Genomic DNA, 20,339 nt, shown 5'->3' with positions numbered 1-20,339 from the left:
GGATCTCATCTCTGTCATTTAATCTCGGTCACTCGTTTTCTGCCAAATAGCTGCAGCCAGACCTAACTGCTACTCTAGCGTCATAGTCCTACTGGATAGCAACTAGGTAGAGCGGGTCACGTCAGCATCCGTCGTAACGTTGCTGCTGTAGAACTTGAAAACTGATCGCACCTATTCTCGCTCACAGAGTATCATATCTCGGTCAGTGCTTGCCATCTCGTTTCTACGACTCCGTTTGAGACGCAAGTCATCTCTGTCGATAGGCTCATTATATGACTTCCTTTCGCCAAATTGTTGGTTTTGTCTTGTCAAGCTCTACTCTGGCAGACAACGAAGAAGACGGATGAGTGACGGGACATAATCTCTGTCACCTGATCTCGAGTGATTTTCTCTCTTCAGACGCAGATCTGAGGCGTTCTTTTTGGCTAATGTTATAGTCATCACCGCTGGCTACTAGACCTACGGGGTGATGTTAGTGCTCATCGTACTGTTGCTACGGCCAAACGTGAAATGTGAGAGACAATAATTTCACATCCGGGATCTTATCTCGATCAGTCGCTTTCATCGCGTTTCTACAAGACGAATCGAGACGTTAGTCATGTCTGTTGAAAGGTTGGCTTTGTATGTTTATGCCACTGAATATCCGGTTTTATCTCTTGAGTCTTTCTGTTGCAGGGCGGTGAGAAAGGTGATAGACATACGGGACATAATCTCTGGCACAGTATGAGCGCACTTGTTGGGTTCTAGAGCTTTCAGGTAAGTGGTCTTACCTTCATTGGCCATTCTACATACGGTCACAGTCGACTAAGGCTGATTGAAAATGTTTTGTAGTGAATTTGTCTAACTATATCAGATTCTAGTAATTAGACTGTGTTGGCAAACGTTAGTTGTTCTGTCTAAATTATGTTTTTGAATAATAATTAAGATAAGCTTTATTTAGTACATCTGGTTTAGTGATAATTAGCAAATTTTGTTAGCGATAGATTATGATGATGGAGTTCTACATTGAATCCATTCTGGCACAAGTTGAATAAAAGATGCAGACGGACAGACAAGCAGATAGACAGACAAGCAGAGAGAAAGAAGACAACATAAACACTTGCAAACAATCATGTAGTTACTGTCTGTCAGACACTGGTATTAGCATACTGTAAATACTAATGATATTTGTAATACAGAGTCAGCCTTTGTGGCGAAGGGAGTCGAATCTGAAATACCAAACTCCCTCAATTAGGTGCTTTCCTAATGGTCAAGGTCCACACAGATAGTCATTGCTGTCTCGTTACTGGCCATAGCATCATCCTACATGCTAGAAGAAGGAGAGAAAGAGTCAGTCGTCGTGTTTGTCACCAACTTTGTTTCGCTTTCATTTTTGTTGTGCGTTAGGAGTCCTCCAAGAGAGACTATTATTATTCTTCATGTGACCGACGTGGAGATGAAGCCTAAGTGAAAGGAATTGTTGTACATTTTAGTGACAAGTGAGAGACAGTGTGGTACTAGCTGGAACTGTTGCAGTAATGTCATCAAACTTAACGAGACGTGCAGGCTCTTTTATGTTAGAAATACGTCATGATCACATGTTTTACAACACAAACATGTACATCTACCACAATCCTTTCTGGATATCTGACTTCTATTGGCAGCCACTCGGTTAATTCACACAAGTTTCTGAGTCAAGAAGAGTTTCATTCTGGTGCATCGTTGTAATAGAGCATCGTGTCTAATTTTTCAACACACACACACACACACACACACACACACACACGCACACACACACACACACACACACACACACACACACACACACACACACACACATCACTAGACTGCTACGTTCGAATTAAAAATGACAACAAATCACAATTGTGGACATTTAACTACAACAACACTATTAATATGCAATTCAAAAACACCTTCCCAAATTACATTTTGTCCATTGCTTCTTTGACTGACGCATATATTGGGCTTTGTATGTTTTGCAAGCGTCAAGTAGTTTGTCTGCTGCTTGTTTTTCTCCTACTTTCTGTGCCATCACATCAAATAAAGCTTGAACTTTATCACAATCGTTGACATGAACAGTGAATTTGTTCAGGTGATCTGGTGTTTCATCACAATCACGACCGAGTGGATACCATCTGGTAGAGCCAACTCCTTGAATTGCCCGTAGAACTCGACAAGAATACGGATCACATCTATGATCATTCTCTAGTGTAAGGCATAAACATCATTCCTTACAATGAAATACAAACTTGTACAAATAAGTGATCAGCAGCAGCAAAATGAAGCAAAACAACAGAGACTGACAGACACGCAGTCATAATGCAACACACACACACACACACACACACACACACACACACACACACACACACACACACACACACACACACACACACACACACACACACACACACACACACACACACACACACACACACACGTATCCATTAATTCTAGCATGAGAAACTAAGAATCAGTATGTACCTGTTGACTGAGCACTCGAGCTAGCAGTAGATTGAACTCTGGCTGCAGTCACATCATCTTCCACAACCTGAAAATGCAGAGGTCAAGGAGTAAAATATTTTCTGTCTTATGTATACGACATAGTCAATCAGTCATCTACAACATTTTATTGATCACTAATAACAATTAACTAATAAATTATTGTCACTTAGGTGAGTGGTGATATCAATAATGGTAATTCTAATTTATTATTATTACTAAATTGACGTGCTAGTGGGCATGAACAGAATGCAGCAACTTTGACTGACATGTATACAACTATCTGTACATCAATGATAATCATCATTAACACGAATGCCATCTAACTGAACAAACCTCATCACTCTCAACATTAGCTACGTCTCTGATTCTTGCCAATCGTGCTTTCAAAGATGCCACCTTCCTGTCTTTATCTGCCACTTCTTTGCTTTTTGATTGTAATTGCACGTCTTTCTCTGCCAGCTGTCTTTTCAGTAACATCACCTGTAACACCAAATAATGTAATACAGTAACGTAACCTTCACTTCTTATTTATATTTCCTCACTGTAGCTACGAGCTCCTCTCTCTTTGGTGTCTTTGCTGTGAAAATGACAAACACATTACAAACATACATAGGTATGTACACAGAAAATTATATTTCTAAAGCAATACAACACTTTCATATCACCTCCTTGCATGACATACAATTCAATTACAGTTAAATTCACAAACTCATTGTCATACAAATGAATAGATAGACAGACACACAGACAAAACAAAAATAAACAGACAAATGGATGCAAAAACACAACATTAGAAAATAATTTAAACATGAAAAACAAATTAGAGAAAAATAAAGAAAAAATTAATTGTTTCTTTCACTTACATCTTATGGCTTCTTTCATCAGCTCAACCACATCACTGCAACCATGTTCCTTGGCAATCTCCAGTGGTGATCCTTCCGACTTACTATCCCACAATGACATCACGTTAGTAATAGTATTGACTGAAGGATATTGAATGCATCACCTCTCATGTTGGGGACTCGCTCCATGTTTTAGGAGAACATCAACATCAATTAATTAAATCAGCTATATGAAACAGCCAGTCATCTAGACCAATACAAACTGAAAGTTGCTAGTAAAAATAGAATGAAGAGGCAAGCTACGTAGATATTCAGCATATGAATACTATAGCACGTCACAAATCTCTTCTTGCAGACAATCTAGAAAGCAAACTTTCTCACTTAATAATTAATTGAGAAGATACTCTCTGTCTGGCATATATGATGTACAGTCTATATTCCCTATTTCTGTAATCAAATGCCATGTTTGTCATCTGCACATTGTACTTACTTCCTCGCCAACTTGCTGCCACTACGCTTCTTTACACAAAAACAGATCGATGCTCACATGCAATGAAGGAAACAAGAAAGAGCAAAAAGAATGCAGCAACAACAATCTTTCCTTCGAGAAGGTACAACCAATCGTACGATGACTGGCCGTCGTCTGTAAGTCGATATTCCAACTGTGGCTTTTGACCGATATCAATGTTGTGATTTGTTCGTTCAGTTTGCTGATGTTTTGCTTTGCCTTATGATTCTCTGCCAGCATGAGTTGATAGATAAAGTTTAGCTCACTCTTTTCTGCTCTCAGTTGGGCGATTTTTTTGCATGGTGGATATAATAACTTGTTGATTGTGTTCAGTCGAGACCACACTGGTTGCCGTGTTTGCACAAGAGCAGATTGCTAACTTTGGTAAATCTTGGTTTCCTAATACTTCACATTGTTGTATTCATGGGCTAAGAAAAGTCACATTTGTTTGAAGTTTGTTGACTTTGGTAACGAGGCCGAGTGATTTGGTTTGCTCCAGTGAAAGCTAGCTGCTGTAGTGTAGTATTAAAAATAATTTTAATTTACTTTAAATTACACACACACACACACACACACACACACACACACACACACACACACACACACACACACACACACGCACACACACACACACACACACACACAGACACACACACAGACACACACAGACACACACACACAGACACACACACACACACACACACACACACACACATACATAAACACACACACACACACACACACACACACACACACACACACACACACACACACACACACACACACACACACACACACACACACACACACACACACACACACACACACAAACACACACACACACAAACACATACACACACACACACACACACACACACGTTCACACTCAGGCACTTGGTTGCCATAACGAGTGTTGAGCTACCAACGACACTCTGAGTGACCTCTTGAGCTCAAGCCACTTGTCTGGTAAATTTCAGCTTGCGTAAGCTGACCGGTTAACGACAGCATTCACAGACCTCTCCACCCCTGGCATGCTGCCTCATTGAAGCCCACACTGTCTCATGTGTCAATGTGTTTTACAAGTGATGTTAATTAATTAATCTTAATTAATCAAACTTTTACATAACTGATACCTCACAGAGGTCAGTGGTCTTTGCAGATCCCTGTATATGAAAGAAAACACGAGTAATGACACTTGCAAATGTGTAGCAAGTGCAATCCACGTTTCTTACGGTAGACTTGAGCCGGAAACATCTTGGCTAGAATGTGGTGAAGCTAAACCCCTGAAAATATACAAAAAATAAATTTGTAATGTTCACTGCATGTCTGGTAGACCCTCTAGATCCAATCAAATGGTACGTCGTCTCAAATTAGCAATTAATTAAGTGAGGACTGTGATTATTGGGTAGTTAGTCCCTGGGTAGTTAATTAACATGAAGATCTTGTACCCTAAGAGTCTGTCTTCATATGCATGGCAAGTATTGTAAACAGTGTTTAACACTAGTAGGTCTGTTAGTGTATCAGGGCAAGAAGCACTTAGTACAAAAGTTTGAAATATTTTGTTGCTCTGCTAGTAGATCATTAATTAGAGAAGAGCAGACAAACAAGTAAGACAATAGACAGAAAATGAAGGAGAGACAAGTAGAAGACAGACAGGCAGACAGACAGACAGACAGACAGACAGACAGACTCACCTTCTCTTCATTAGCCTGTAGTAGTGTTCATGTTTGAAATATATGAGGATTGACAGACAGACAGACAGACAGACAGACAAAAGAGAAAATCTGAAGATCAAAAAGTACGAGCAGGAGCTCTTGCCTGGAAGTTTTTGACCAACATTTGTGCCTATAGTCTTCAAACATTTGGCTGTTGGGGAAGAGAAAGTTGAACTATTTAAAGAAACTGTCACAGCTATCAAGAGACGAAGAAGGAAAGCCAAATGCATCAACCTTCAAGTCATACTGGAGATCTGTGTTTTCTGTGTGTCTACAACGATCAAATGCTAGAGTCCTTGACAGTAAAATAAAGAAGAGTGGTCAAGAGACAGCCACATAAACATAAAAGTCGTAGATAGATCCAAGCCCTAATGGCTTGGGTAGTATTTAGTTGCTTTGCTTAGATGGTCCAGTAGTTACTGATTGTATGTTGCTAATAATGTTTCAAATAAATGACAGACACACAAACAGATGGACAGGCTCAACAGGGTTGTGACATTGAGCTGGACATCTCGATGGCCCACCCATGGGCACTACATGTGATCTCTCAAGCAGGTCAGGAAGACGGCGTGGCCGCAGCTACCCGTGAGGTCAAGAAATCAGAGAAATATGCTAGAGAAAGGGATGTCTGGGGCCTCCCCTCCAACTGCATCCCATTAGTGTTCAAACACTTCAGAAGTTGGGGCTCAGAGGCAGCTCAATTCCTGCACCGCCTGTCATTTCAGTCTACAGACAAAGACAGAAGAAAGAACAGTCGTGATTTTAAGACATTCTGGCGTAGATGCATGTCGGTAGCTTTGCAAAGATGTAATGCTAGCGTCATTAACAGAAAGTTACCAAGGCTAGGACATTCTAAGATCTTTACAGTTGACAGTTCATTCGCACGTAGTTAAATTATGACGTCGGCCGTTTTGGGCCAGACTAGAATGTAATAGTGTTGTTCTTTGAAAGTATATGTATTGACAGACACACACACACACACCACGCCCGGATCCAGATGGGGGTTCAGGTGGTTGAAAGCCCCTCTTTTTCCAATAGGCGTGGTTCAATAATTTTATATAATTTCATTAGAAAAGAGAAAATTAGTAATGCTATAAATAACTGCTACCAGGTCAACCCCCTCTTTAAAAAATTCCTGATCCAGGCCTACACACACACACACACACACACACACACACACACACACACACACACACACACACACACACACACACAATATTACAATTTAGCAGCACCGTATAATAGTTAGATGTTGGAAAATAAATGACAGACATATAGACAGGCAGACACAGACAGATAGACAAACACAGACAGACAGACAGACAGACAGACAGACAGACAGACAGACAGACAGACAAAATGACAAACAAAATGACAGACAAAATGACAAACAAAATGACAAACAAACAGACATACAGACATACAGATCAACATACAGACAGACAGACAGACAGACAGACAAACAAATGGCCGAACAAACATATGACAGAAAGATAACCAACTACTAGACACACAGTTAAAACACACTTAACATAAAACATTAATTACTTTTTCATTATCAACATCCATTTCTAATTGTCTAACATCAGCCTTCAGTGTTGCCTGATTTCTTCTCAATGCATCAACCAATTGACTGACTGAGATTTGCACTCTTCAGATTGCAGCTGTCTCTCTGAATACAACATGGCGATCGGAATTAGGCCTCTGTCTAGAATTGTACTATAGTTACCCTACGTTGCAACTATTATATGAACTATGATTTACTTTTTCAGAAGCTCGATTTGTATCATTTCTTGATCATCGTGATTTCGCGGTAGGGGAATACATGCAGAGACTCCCAATGAACCGTTTGCAAAACTTTAGCTGTTTCTGTCGATTTCTGCATTGCAGGAGACACGTTTTCATGTCCTAATAACCGATCCGAACAGTTCTAGATGCTCTTCAAGTGAAACCTCGCGCTGTGGTCTCGGAGTACAGTGACTAAGGAATTCGATTGGTTTGGTTGTGTAGTCAGTGGATGCGTATTGATGAATGGTTAGAGATGGGTGAGTTTCGTTTCTGTGAGTTCTTTCTACGAAATTTATAGGAGATTGTTTGTGACACGTCGATGCGCTGGACCGGTAAAGACCCATGCAGCGTCATAGTTGGCCATGCATGCCTAGATTCCCACATTAGACCGACCATGTGATCGACACACAGGGTCAGTGGTGAGTTGTAGCAGTTGTATCCTTATCCAATATGTTCTTATAATTATATAAATTATCTGGTCTCTGTAAGTATTGTTGGCCAGATATATATATATATATATCTTACATCCTCATTCTATTCATTTTCGAATTAAATTATTGAAAGCGGCAGGAAGACAACAATGGTGCACAAGACTGTACTAACGGTATTCTAAATATTCTAGGCATGACTACTCTAACTCTGTAGCCAAATTTCTTAGCCATACAAACGGATTGCTAATTTTAGAAGTAGGGAGTGACCGTCCGGCAATGTAGTGGTATGAAACAAATTTTTATTATTATTACGTAATAGACAAGACAAAGTATAGCGAGAGTGATGCCGCTAGAAACAATCCAAAGACTCTTTTTGTTTTCAGTGACTACGTCAATTGCGCTAAGTCAAGATCGTACACATCTTAATTAATCAGCTAATACAATTTAAGTGCAGATACACATTAACGTCTCCCGGGAGATGTCTATGTAACATCTGCTAGAAGTATGCAAAGATCGTACATGATTAATAATTATTAATAGGCACCTCTTCAACAGTTAGCAAGTGTTTACGTAGGTAAATTAATTGTACGCCTGTACTGTACTGTACCAGTCTCTTGTCGCTTAATTTAGAAATACATCCGGGGAACGGCAGGGGCGGGGAGAGACTGGCTCGAATCCACAACTACTAGGTAAATAATACAAGACGTCACTACAAACGCGTAGCAATCAGCAAATAATCGGTGGCAGAGAAGCGGCTATCTCGCGTACGTAGTCGTGTAAATCTACTGTCAATTGCGTCTGTACGTGTGCACTGTCAATACGTCACCCTCAGGTCAGGCGGTGTCATCGTGATGTACTTCCGTTTGGGGTTTAGAGTTCGACACGCAACCGCTTTTCCCCTAATGCTCAGTGATCAGCTAGTGTTTGTCGGCTGATGGCTTTCGTTTTACCTTCTTGGATATCTAGTCTAGTCATCTGTTGCTAGTTAGTATCAGCTTTGTTATGGTAACAGTAGCAAGTATTAGTAGCAGGACTAGGTCTGTAGGAGTTCTGCAAGTATTAGTAGCAGGACTAGGTCTGTAGGAGTTCTGACAATACAGAGCTTAATAAATTAATTGCGTAGAGTTTCGCTTTTGTCGCCATGCCGAGATCATACACTGCCTGCACATTACGATATTGAGTTTCGCTAGATATCTACACAAGTGCTAGTTTGTTTGCCTAGCTGTCTGCCTTGGAGATGTAAGTTACAGTTGTCTTTTCTTTTGTCGGAGGTTTTTGCGAGCTTTGTGTCGGCTTTCCTACAAAAAGTCCCTTCAAACTTGCACGCTCTTTTGCTCTACAGACGAAACCGAATGCGAGTCAGATGATGACTAGAGATAGATTGCTGTCGCAATCAAAGGATCTCCACTGAAAGTTTCTCTAGACATGTAGAGGTAGGCTTCTACGTGCATGGCGTGCTGCCCTTGAGCCGTCGACCAAGGGTTGTTTTTTCTAGTAGGCGAGGGTCGGGGCTCGAATGCTACTGCGCTTGCGCATTTACTCAGGCCAAAAAATCCGCATGCCGTGTACGTATTTTTATTTTTATGTATTACAGTACACTAGGTACACTCGTATGTAGAATTTTCGCAGCGGACCCGGACATGGCAAAAACGACTAGGCAGAGTTAGACTATTGGGGTGCGGTTACATCCGGAGTGCAGTAAAGTCCAGTCCAGTAGACAGCGAATCCAGACACCCTGCAGACTCTCTTTGTTTTCGATTACAATTAGGTGTGCAATTAAAAATAAAAGTAATACCTGTAACCAGTCTTTCTCGCTTTAGGAAAAAGTGACATCCGGGGAACAGCAGGGGCGGGGAGAGACCGGCCGCGCACAGCTACTCTCTAGTACATCTCTCGTCGTGCCTACGTAGCAAACACATTTTGCGTCAAGACGTCACTACAAACGCGTCGCAATCAGCAAATATTCGGTGGCAGAGAAGCGGCTATCTGGCGTAGGCGTGTAGATAGTGTCAATAGGTGTGACCTTTCAATTACGTCAGGCGGAGTCATTGTGATGATGCGATTCTGTTTTGGTTTAGAGGTCAGCACACGAGCGCTTTTCTATTGCTCATCGATCAGCGTTTGCGGATACCGGCTCATGCATGGATTTCGTTTTACCTTCATGGCTAGTCTACTCATCTATTGCTCTCTTGATAATCGTGATCAGCCTAGCTAAGGTAACAGTACTACTACGGAGCTAGGTCTGTAGGAGCTCTGACAAATATATTGCTTGCTTAGTTAATTGCGTACTAAATGCAGTTTTGCTTTTGTGGCCATGCATATGCATGCACTGCCTGCACATCAAGATATACTATCTGTTGAGTTTCGTTACTAGGCAAGTGTTAATTGTTTACTTAGCTGTCTTTCTTGGAGATGTAGGATAAAGTCTTTTATCGAAGGTTTTTGCGACATGTTACAAAAAGTCCCTTCAAAGTTGCACGTATTAGCGTTTCTAGAGATTCCGGCAAACAAAGACTAGCGACAGGAACCAACTGCTTGGAACTGGTAGTGACATAACTTGCTCCTTGAGTTTAGTATCGCAACGGTCGGAGTTCCATGACTGCAGTCGCCCTCATAGCTTTGAAGTTAGATCTTCTAACAACACTTCTCGTTATGTTGATCCTATATTTTTGAACGGACTTGTCTAGAATACATAAGTTTGTAGTAGAATGTTTACTGCAACAGGTTGTGACGGGTACCAACGAGTCAGACAGTTGTTCTAAGATTTTCATGCTAGTAAGCATATCAGCTTGAGTCTAGATAGACTGTAACAGGTTTCTGAGGTATATGTGCGGAAAGGTGAAAACTTTGTGGTAGACTATAGACTGCAAATGTAGAGAGAAGACCTGAGATAGAATTTCATTAGAATTAATTAAGCTAAGCTGTATGTTTTTTGTTGCTATGTAGTTAGAAGATAGACTCTGTTTGAGGTTGACAGGATGAAACATGAACACTAGAGCTTTGTTTTTCATGGAACGGCTTCTTTCCATGAATTATTACTTCATGCCACATGAATTAACATTTGCAGGAAATGATCATGTGACAACTAGGCTATGCGCTAGGCAGTACCATGCAGTCACCTTGAACTGCTGTCTCAACTATAGATCTAGATCTAGGCATGCAAGCTTGCACATACACTTGCCAACGAAATTAAGTTACAAATGTCAATCTTGAATGTATTTTTAGGTGCTAGTAGAAGCTGTTGTACTTTGGATGGTGGCAATGGGAGGAACGTAAGTAGAAATCTACAGTCATGAGTATGTGATTCAATTTGATGTATATTTTTGTGCATATGCGGTATTTACTTGTGTAATTTGTATCAGTTATGTGTAGCTTACATAAAGTGTGCTTGAATGATTATGAATAGGCATGTGTTTCTAAGCAGTGTGTGTTCGTGTGTGTGTGTGTGTGTGTGTGTGTGTGTGTGTGTGTGTGTGTGTGTGTGTACGTGTGTGTGTGTGTGTGTGTGTGTGTGTGTGTGTGTGTGTGTGTGTGTGTACATGTGGTGTGTGTGTACACATGTGTAAACATCTGCAATTGTGCAAATCTATCTAGATAATAATTTAAATATTTTGATTAGGAAGAAGCAAAGATCTATGAAAAGAAATCTTCGAATTCATTCGTATGTGTGCCAAACACATCTACTAGATGCAGTAAGAAGGCATTTCTTTATTTATTTATTTATATATATATATATATATATATATATATATATATATATAAATCTCTTTAATATTTTAGGTGTCTACTACTGAGTTGTTCTTGCTTTGCAAAGATATGCTGTCAGTAAAAGAAAGCAGTAGGTATGTGACAAATTATTATTCAACAATCATACATCTCATGTACATGTACATATTCACTGCAGTTGTGGCAGTATGTGGAACTGCATGTGAATACCAAGAAGTAATTTTTGACTGTGCTGTGTATGTATTTGTTAGCATGTCCGTGGAGACATTTCATAAATATCTTCTGAAATACAGTCACGTGGCTATTTTTCGTGATCGTCTGGATGGCTCTCTTCGTGGCATGTTTATGATTGATTATAAGACCAACCTTTCCATAGATGGTCGTTCCTACAACTGTATCAATGTTAGTGCGATAAAAATAAAATTAGATGTTTTGATTTTTTGTCTACATGTAGCTTTGTTTTATAGCTGGGAATGACATGGTTTCGAAATAACTATCGAGGTGGTCCTCTTATGTATGCTGTTCTTGGCTTTCATTTTTTATATGGTATGCAGAAGTAGTAATTAAATATAATACAACACATGCACGCGTGCAAGCACACACACACACACACACACACACACACACACACACACACACACATACACACACACACACACACACACACACACACACACACACACACACACACACACACACACACACACACACACACTATGCTTTGCCTGGTTGGTAACTATATATTTTTGTGTGAATCCATAGCTCTGTTCAGACATCCTTTTACTCCTTTGATTGCTGTTGGAAAAGTGTACAGTGCCAAGTTGTACACGGTATGTGTTGATCGATTTAAAGAATGGTGATTATTAAAGTTTGTTTGATTGTTTTTTATACATTTCTAGGCTACTGCAAGAGCAATGAAACAGGTCCGGTACAAACACAGTAATGGTTGTGTACAGTTAATTCTTATCACTCACAGAGAGAGAGAAATAATGCATGTTCTATATTCTACACACACACACACACACACACACACACACACACACACACACACACACACACACACACACACACAAGTTTGAAAATATAGAAAACTAGCAGGATCTGCTCTATGTCTTGCATTCAATTAAGTAACAGAAACAGTTGTACTGCATGATGCACATACTAGTGAGATACATCAATGGAATTGAACTGAATTATTTTATGAAGGTGCAAATGTACTGTGCTTATGTCAGCCTAAGTACTAACTAATGTAGACTTTAAATTGCAGGTTTATCCTCGACATGATGTTGAAACTCCACATTGGATAAAGCGGTAAGTACACTCTAAAGAAATTTATAGCAATCATTGTCTATTGTAGGGTTTTAATTAGAGTTATGGATCATCATGGAAAAATGCTAACAGAAGATGACAATGGTGAATATGACCCAGCGACTGGTGTGATCAAACAAGAAAGAAGCATGCTACAGGTAATCACTTAATCACTAGTGTTAAGTAAAAATGTGAAAGGCTTTTTTGTTGAATAAGGATCATGCAAGTGCCGATGCTGGTGGGCACATTATGGATAATCCTCATGCCAAATATTTTTGCAAAGTTAACCCAGACTGGAAAAAGGTACACATATGCACATGCACGCATGCATACACCACACACACACACACACACACACACACACACACACACACACACACACACACACACACACACACACACACACACACACACACACACACACACACACACACACACACACACACACACGTACAAGCACACAAAGAGCATTGTACTATAGGAAACATTTTGTTGCTCATATTGTAGGGTCACTGTTTATTGATTTTGGCTCCAGTCACATGGGGAACTTTATTCTCATTGTTTGTATCATCTGTGAAAAGATTCGTACAGCTTAAGGTAAGTCTATATTGCTAATGTTGTAGTTATGGTTTTATGAAAGTTTGGCTTTATTTTACAGGGATCTTTGCCTTCACGCAGACAGTTACATAATCGTAACTCTTCAAAGCCATTGCTGACTCGGTTTGCTTCATCACATGATCTTCGCATGAGAAGGCTGAATGCAGTGGTATGTATAAATGTATACATCTCATGTCAGTTATATATTACTAATTTGAGTTCTAACTGAATTCTTTGCTATGTTAGACAAATATAGTCAAACAGACAGACAAACAGACAGACACAGACAGACAGACAGACAGACAGACAAGTGTTACATGCTTGTTTGTTTTAAAATTTAGTCCTAGTAAACTCTCATATACAGAACTTTATATAGTTACCTTGCTAGCATTGTATTATAGATGTATGTTTGAAATAAATGTTATTTGACAGACAGACAGACAGACAGACAGACAGACAGACAGACAGATTATTTTATTGTTACAGATCCTCTACTTGTACACATCCTAAACTTCTATAATGAACCAGTCCTTTACAGCGAAATACTTTAAAACATTAGTGGACTTGGATCTGTACATTAAAGTCAAAGAGCTTGTCCATGTCATTTTTTGTTTCTGAAACTCTTGACAGACAGACAGACAGACAGACAGACAGACAGACTAGGTGGTTTTGGTATGACTTCTTTGGCCAGCGTGAGTCAACCTGCTTTTGTTGCTTCTTGGTGTAATGCAACAGCTGAGTTACCACTTTGCTTTCCTTCTCTTATTCTTATTCCTACCATAGACAGCCTTGTCATCTCACAAAGGCAAGCCTTAAGTAAAGCACTCACGCAGTCCATTCCTGTAGGAGAGACTGTTTCTTCCTTCCTTTCATCTACCGAGAAGATTCAACATCAGTTACACATCTATTGCTAAACACGAGGCAGAGCAGTTGATCAGTGAAGCCCCTGCAGCTCGTGACTTTGCACGGCTTTCCTCCTCAAAAGCAAAAGGAGCTGGAGCTTGGTTGAACGCAATCCCAACTTCGGAAGTGTTCACATTTGATACGCATGAGTTTCATTTGGCGATCTTCTTGAGATTGGGCTTGTCCATCCACATTTTCGATTGGATACCACATGTAACTGTGGAGCCACCCTAGATGGCAGTGGTTACCATCTGTTAACATGTAAATCTGGTGGTGGGCCAGTTTGGTCACGTGAAGCCATAGCATCAACTTGGTCTGACTGTCTTCGAGAGCTAAATGTGCACCACCAAAGAGAGCCACGGACATTGCTATTCAAATTCAAATGATAGACCAGACATTGTGACATTTGACCCCGACAAGGGTTGCAACGTTGACCTGGATATAGCTCTGGCACACCCTTGGAGTTCTAATATTTTTCCAAGGTCATCTGAGTCAAATGGGGCTGCTGCAGAAATATGAGAAGAGAGGAAGAAGGCAAAATATGCAAAGGAAATCTACCAGGTGGATCAACAGTCAGTTTCATTCCCTTAGTTATAGAACATTTTGGACGATCCTTGGGGTGAGATGGGAAAAAACTTTGTGGAAAGGGTAGACAAGAAGTCACGTGATGAACTTGGTTGACCTAACGCTGCTGTGTTTCTGGACATCTGGAGAAAGAGATTCTCAACTCAACTTCAGAAGTGCAACGCAAAGGTCATCATGAGAAAAATCTCAGCTCTGACAAATGACACTGACTGTACTGTAGATTGCTCTACTCAGTTTTTCAGCCACTAAGTTGGCTCCGGGTAGTCTGCATTGTTCTCTGTTAAGTGTTTCATGTTTGTTTGTTTTTAAAATCTAGTCCTAGTAAACTCTCGTAGTTACAGAACTTTATATAGTTGCCTTGCTAGCATTGTATTATAGATGTATGTTTATAATAAATGTTATTTGACGGACAGACAGACAAACAGATAGACAGACAGACAGACAAACAGACAACAGCAACATGGACAACTGAGTGCAAACAGGACGAGTTCAAGAACTACTGGAGGACGCGATTCTCAATTGCGATGGAAGAGTGTTACTGCAGAAGATGAGCAGAGTCCAGTATAGTGATGACTCAGTTGGTGCCATTAGTAACTCTGTTAGGTTATTGTAAACTGTTTGACTCTTAGTCGTACTTTGGGACCTCTTGGGTCCTAGTTCTCTTAGAACTTGCTGATTTTAGCGTAGACTGTATAATGTCTTGTATAAGAAATATGTGTACTGACAGACAGACAAACAGACAGACAGACTAGATGATATGTTTTTCATTGGTCCCTGGATGATGTGCTTTCATGCCAGAATGATGTGGAATCCAGTTTGAAGAAAATTGGTCTTAACATTGCCAACAAAATGTGAGCTGTTTTGTAATGACATTGCAACACCTCAACTTGATAGGGACATTCAAGTTATATCTACTGGAATTCGTATCTTGGGGATTCCAATTGGCAACAGCAGTATGTCTCGGAGTCTTGTTTGGACATCGTAAATTTAGGTCAAAGTCTTTGCAACCAGATTTCATCTTTGAACGACCCTCAATCTGGAATGTTACTTCTATGCTTTTGCCACGTGACTTGAATAAATCGCCTTGCTCGGACAGTGTATTCTACTCAGCTAAAGTCTGCAGCCAGATTTCACGATCAGCTGTCCAAGAGAACCTTCTTGCAATTGATTAATTGCCCCAATATAGAAGATGACCAATGGCTACAAGCAACTTTACCAATTCGCAATGGCGGGTTTGGGATGTCATCAGTTGAGTCCACATGTCATATCGCATTTGTATCCAGCTGGGCTTGCTTGTTGACTCGTCTTCCCCAATTCTTTGGAGATCTCACTGGTCTCATCAAGACTATATCTTGCCCAATTCCCAATTCCTTGAAGGATCTATCAGCTATCAGCTGCATCATGCGTTGCCTGCAGACAAATCCACTGCTGATTTGATAAGCAATACCAAAAAATTACAACAAAGATTGACTTTGGAAAGTACCGATAACATTGTATCATCTATTCTTGCAAACCCACAGCCTCAGCGCTCACCTGCAAGGTTTAGGTCTCTTCAAGGAGTAGGAGCAGGTGCATTGCTTGACTCAGTACCTCTTTCAACAAAGTTTGCATTAAAGCCTGGTGAGTTTCGTCTAGCAACATGTTTGAGGTTGGGTTGTGAAATGCCCCTTGCATCAGTGATTTCCACTTTTGATTGTGGGAAACACTATCGAGCGTATGGAGCAATTTTTGTTTACAGCAACTAAATATGACACATCAGCGAGAACCAAGGAATCGATATATTAATATTAATACTGATGACAGACCCGATATCATTGCGTTTGATGCACAATATGGGTGTGACATTGAACTCGACATTTCAGTGGCTCACCCATGGGCCAATCATATTATTTTCCAGGCAGCTTTGGAAGATAGTGCAGCTGCAGCCAAACAAGAAGCCGTGAAATCACAGAAATATGCTGGTGAGTTGGACATGTGGGGCAGATCCTCTAACTGTATTGCCCTAGTTTTTGAACATTTTGGAAGATGGGGACATGATGCTCTTCAGTTCCTTGATCAACTGTCCATTCTCTCAACAGGTGAAGATGGGAGGAAGAACAGCAGAGAGTTCAAGACGTACTGACGTTGCTGTTTGTCTATAGCATTGCAAAGATGCAATGCTAATGTGAATTAGTAGAAAATTAGGAAGAGCAGGACAGTTAAAAACTCTAAACGTTGATGAGGCATTTGTTAATTATATGTAGTTGGGTTTTGTTATGTGGTCCATCGTGGGCTTTTGGACTGGTGTTTGGACAATTAGACTGTAATATTGCTGATGTATGGAAATATATGTATTGACAGACAAACAGACAGACAGACAGACATACAGACAAGACAGACAGACAGACAGACAGTTGGCAAATACAATACAAGCATATCTCTACAAACTTTGTGTCTTGTGGTGAAACAGTCGTACATATCATATAAACAGACAGAATGTTATAAAACACAGTAACAGATCAGTGAATGTAATGTTGGTTGTCTCTATCATGTTTGGGTTTGGGGTATCAAGTTAGAAGAGCATTTAGACAGAACTTCTAAGAATTGAATGGGCGTCAATAGGAAAACCAAGAAGTACACTTTTGGTGACAAACAGGTGACATAACGTGTTGCAGACAGAATAAAAAATTGAGGTGTAGGTTGATTGACGGATTGCAAGTAAACTGCATGCACAGAGACAGACTGATACAGGCATGATTAGGAGACTCACAGCAACTGAAGTATATTTCATAAAGGCAATATAATGGTATCTGCACTACCATGCAGGCACGGCAACACAGTTTACTAGAGAATATGAATCAACTGAATGAAGAAGAAGAAGAAAGTGAAGCAACAGAAAAAACAGAAACAACAGAAACAAGACATGTTTACAAGGTATATACATATATACAGACATTAAGACAGACAAACACTTACACAAGCATTAGAAGTATCAAATATCTAACAGAACATTTTTCTATAGGGTAATGAGAAACAGTGGAATGGCAAGTACGTAGATCAAAGTCAGGAACATAATGAACTGATGAATAGAAAACAGATACGAAAGCAAAAGTTGTTGAAAAGACAGTCAACTATCATAAATTCTAATGATGAAGGACAGCTGAATGCAACTGAAGTGTGGAAGTCTCACCCACGTGGAGCAAGATATCTTGTGTATCGATCTCCCAGCGAAATGGCATTTGATACCATGGATGTTAGCTCTCTCATTTAATTAACTGACTATATATATATATATATTATATATTTATTTGGCTAGATTGAAAAAGTGTGTTATCACTAATATAAACTGGAATGTACATGCTATCAAAATTTGATTAATTAATTGTGTGATGATGCATGCAGTGAAGAGACTGGCTCGAGTCTTATCTAGTGGTTTGCTCTTTTTTTATGTTTGACATCACTGGATTTAAATATCTTCGTAGTTTTATTGTCAGTTTATTGATTTTTGTGTTTGTTTATTTGTTTGTCTGTTTGCCTGGTTAGTAGTAGTTATAGTTAGTTAGTTTCTAATTCCAACTTTGTTTGTGTGTTCAAAGATGGAATGCACTGATATCATGACAGACAACTAACTCTAAAATACTGCATAACAAATCTTGAAAATCGCAAAAGTTTTATTGTTAGAATAATGTTAAACTCAAACTAAGCAAACGACAGCGATAATCCATAAGAAAATACAGTACGTAATCAACAGCTGTCTATTGCTTGATTTCTACAAATCGTCAGGAAAGCAGTCAACACAAGGTTCACTTTTAGTAGTACTGTAGTAGTACTGTAGTCTTGATTTATAAAGGGGTGGGGTTGGCTACTCGATACTAAATACACTGCACATACTCAATCACTTAGCCAACAGAGTTCTGTATGTGTGACTGCAGTAAAAGCTGTCATGTCACTGTTGATACAAAATAAGGATCATGCAGAAGCTGTTGCTGGTGGAAGATTCATGGATGGCCAAGCAAATGATAGCCTGAGGCCACTCGGGCACTCGCGTATATTTCCACGTGAAAGGGGAGGAGCTACCAACAAAGTAGACTAAAACAAACAAACAAACAGACAAACAAACATGGCCATATTATATTGCATTTTCTAGCACATGCAGTAGTAGGGCCGGAAGGATGTAGGCAGGAAGCGTCTGAGACTACTGTCTGTTCGCCAGAAGCGTGAACTTTGAAAATCATCAATATCTCTGCTGTTTAGTGGACTTTCGCGATGATCTCGGTATCGTTAGAAACCGCTAGGTCTGGCATTTCTGTTTATCAAATTATCTAAGCCCTTTCTACAAACGAAACGGAAGGATAGTACTTGTGCATATCAAACACAAACGGGTGGAGCAATGGCTATTATCCAATTATCTTGTAAGACCAACGGATCAGCAACTGGAACCATTTAAGATAATTGGTATAACATGGTCCAACTGGGGCAGCTCTTAGTGCTCTAATGTGCACACCTGGCGTGACCTCTACTTCATTACTCACTTCCGAGTTCACGCTTATGGCGAACAGACAGACAGTAGCTACCCATGCAGTTGCCTATAATTAGCCTCGTACCAGACCCTCTCGCGCCGTCGTTCCCGTATAACACGACGACGCCGGATGCTCATCGATCAGTGTTTGCGGATACTACCGTCTAATCATGGATTTCGTTGTACCTTCTTGGCTAGTCTACTCATCTATTGCTCTCTTGATAATCATTATCAGCTTAGCTAAGGTAACAGCACTACTACGCCTCTAGCTAGGAGCTAAGGTCTGTAGGAGGTCTGTAGGAGTTCTGGCAATATATAGCTTAATAATTGCGTACAGTTTGGTTTTTGTGGCCATGCATATGCACTGCCTTGCACATCATGCTACCTGCATGGTACTCTTTGAGTTTGATAAACGAGTGCTAATTGTTTACTTAACTGTCTTTCTTGGAGATGTTAATTAAGATAAAGTTGTGTTTTCTTTTGTTGGAGCCAGCTACGTGTCGGCTTTCATACAAAGAGTCCCTATAAAGTTGCACGCATTAGCGTCTCATAGAGATGCTGGCAAACAAAGAGTAGCGACAGAAACCATGCAATTGTTTGGTACAACCTGACATAACTATTTTTAGTAGGCTATAGGTTAACTGTTGTGACAACCACTTGCTCCTTCAGTCTCGTATTACCCTTTTCCATGGCATATTGCAGTCGCCTTTAGAGCTTTGAAGTATACATCTTCTAACCACACTTCTCATTATGGGCGCGTTTGATTGGGCTCTTCCAGCCTCTTCCGGCCTCTTCTCAGTGTGCACGCCCCTCTCTCAACTTCTACAGTTCTGCCGCTATAGCATCGACTCTGCTTCTGGTTGGAAGAGCACGCCTCTCTTTCAACCTCTACCGGCTCTGCGCTGGAAGAAGTTACAATTGAAAGAGAGCATG

The 20,339-nt window shown here is 40.2% G+C and overlaps 3 protein-coding genes and 1 long non-coding RNA gene across 8 annotated transcripts in view; 3 read left to right on the top strand and 1 right to left on the bottom strand.

The window, feature by feature from the left end:
• The first annotated feature begins 29 nt into the window (after nt 1–29).
• LOC134182536 (uncharacterized) lies at nt 30–1,526 on the top strand. Of its 3 annotated transcripts, none has more exons than XR_009970352.1 (5): nt 30–201; nt 264–612; nt 676–756; nt 978–1,329; nt 1,387–1,526. It is a non-coding gene; the product is annotated as an uncharacterized LOC134182536 (long non-coding RNA). The 3 variants fall into 3 exon arrangements; XR_009970353.1 differs by having other exon boundaries at nt 676–1,113; nt 1,179–1,329; XR_009970351.1 differs by having other exon boundaries at nt 676–1,329.
• A 235-nt stretch (nt 1,527–1,761) lies between these two features.
• Nucleotides 1,762–7,522, bottom strand: LOC134182535 (uncharacterized). Of its 3 annotated transcripts, none has more exons than XM_062649956.1 (10): nt 7,335–7,522; nt 7,155–7,278; nt 5,088–5,138; nt 4,989–5,018; nt 3,512–3,594; nt 3,369–3,451; nt 3,048–3,082; nt 2,839–2,985; nt 2,485–2,551; nt 1,762–2,205 (listed from the first exon to the last, which is right to left on the bottom strand). In XM_062649956.1, the coding sequence occupies exons 6-10, from the start codon at nt 3,385–3,387 to the stop codon at nt 1,904–1,906; spliced, it is 570 nt and encodes a 189-aa protein (XP_062505940.1). In that variant the 5' UTR covers nt 3,388–3,451; nt 3,512–3,594; nt 4,989–5,018; nt 5,088–5,138; nt 7,155–7,278; nt 7,335–7,522; the 3' UTR covers nt 1,762–1,903. The 3 variants fall into 3 exon arrangements, with proteins under 3 accessions (XP_062505940.1, XP_062505942.1, XP_062505941.1); XM_062649958.1 differs by having other exon boundaries at nt 7,155–7,242; XM_062649957.1 differs by lacking the exons at nt 4,989–5,018; nt 5,088–5,138; nt 7,155–7,278; nt 7,335–7,522 and having other exon boundaries at nt 3,512–4,474.
• A 1,782-nt stretch (nt 7,523–9,304) lies between these two features.
• LOC134182094 (uncharacterized) lies at nt 9,305–18,535 on the top strand. Its single transcript, XM_062649428.1, has 16 exons — nt 9,305–9,805; nt 9,868–10,005; nt 11,015–11,061; nt 11,409–11,481; nt 11,570–11,631; nt 11,767–11,917; nt 11,983–12,061; nt 12,278–12,345; nt 12,415–12,438; nt 12,783–12,826; nt 12,885–12,981; nt 13,040–13,126; nt 13,331–13,420; nt 13,482–13,589; nt 17,714–17,821; nt 17,910–18,535. The coding sequence occupies exons 2-16, from the start codon at nt 9,931–9,933 to the stop codon at nt 18,156–18,158; spliced, it is 1,362 nt and encodes a 453-aa protein (XP_062505412.1). The 5' UTR covers nt 9,305–9,805; nt 9,868–9,930; the 3' UTR covers nt 18,159–18,535.
• Nucleotides 18,536–19,520: 985 nt separating this feature from the next.
• LOC134182068 (uncharacterized) overlaps nt 19,521–20,339 on the top strand; it is a 9,651-nt gene continuing 8,832 nt past the window's right edge. Inside the window, exon 1 of the mRNA XM_062649397.1 lies at nt 19,521–19,651. Coding sequence (XP_062505381.1) covers nt 19,577–19,651 — 75 coding nt within the window. The 5' untranslated portion in view covers nt 19,521–19,576. The remainder of the gene's footprint in view (nt 19,652–20,339) is intronic.

Source organism: Corticium candelabrum, chromosome 7, assembly GCF_963422355.1.
Source record: "Corticium candelabrum chromosome 7, ooCorCand1.1, whole genome shotgun sequence".
Taxonomy (NCBI): Eukaryota; Metazoa; Porifera; class Homoscleromorpha; order Homosclerophorida; family Plakinidae; genus Corticium; species Corticium candelabrum.
The sequence above is the reverse complement of the archived record's forward strand: the minus strand, read 5'-3'. Positions and strand labels throughout refer to the sequence as shown.

What these genes read in the sequence shown, in the direction of transcription:
- LOC134182094 (XM_062649428.1), top strand. Translation starts at nt 9,931, where the DNA reads ATGGATTTCGTTTTACCTTCATGGCTAGTCTACTCATCTATTGCTCTC. An exon ending in TCGTGATCAGCCTAGCTAAG is followed by an intron (nt 10,006 to 11,014) that starts GTAACAGTACTA and finishes ATGTATTTTTAG; the next exon opens with GTGCTAGTAGAAGCTGTTGT. An exon ending in ACTCCACATTGGATAAAGCG is followed by an intron (nt 12,827 to 12,884) that starts GTAAGTACACTC and finishes GGTTTTAATTAG; the next exon opens with AGTTATGGATCATCATGGAA.
- LOC134182535 (XM_062649956.1), bottom strand. An exon ending in GAGAGGAGCTCGTAGCTACA is followed by an intron (nt 2,986 to 3,047) that starts GTGAGGAAATAT and finishes TTGGTGTTACAG; the next exon opens with GTGATGTTACTGAAAAGACA. An exon ending in CTCGAGTGCTCAGTCAACAG is followed by an intron (nt 2,206 to 2,484) that starts GTACATACTGAT and finishes GCCTTACACTAG; the next exon opens with AGAATGATCATAGATGTGAT.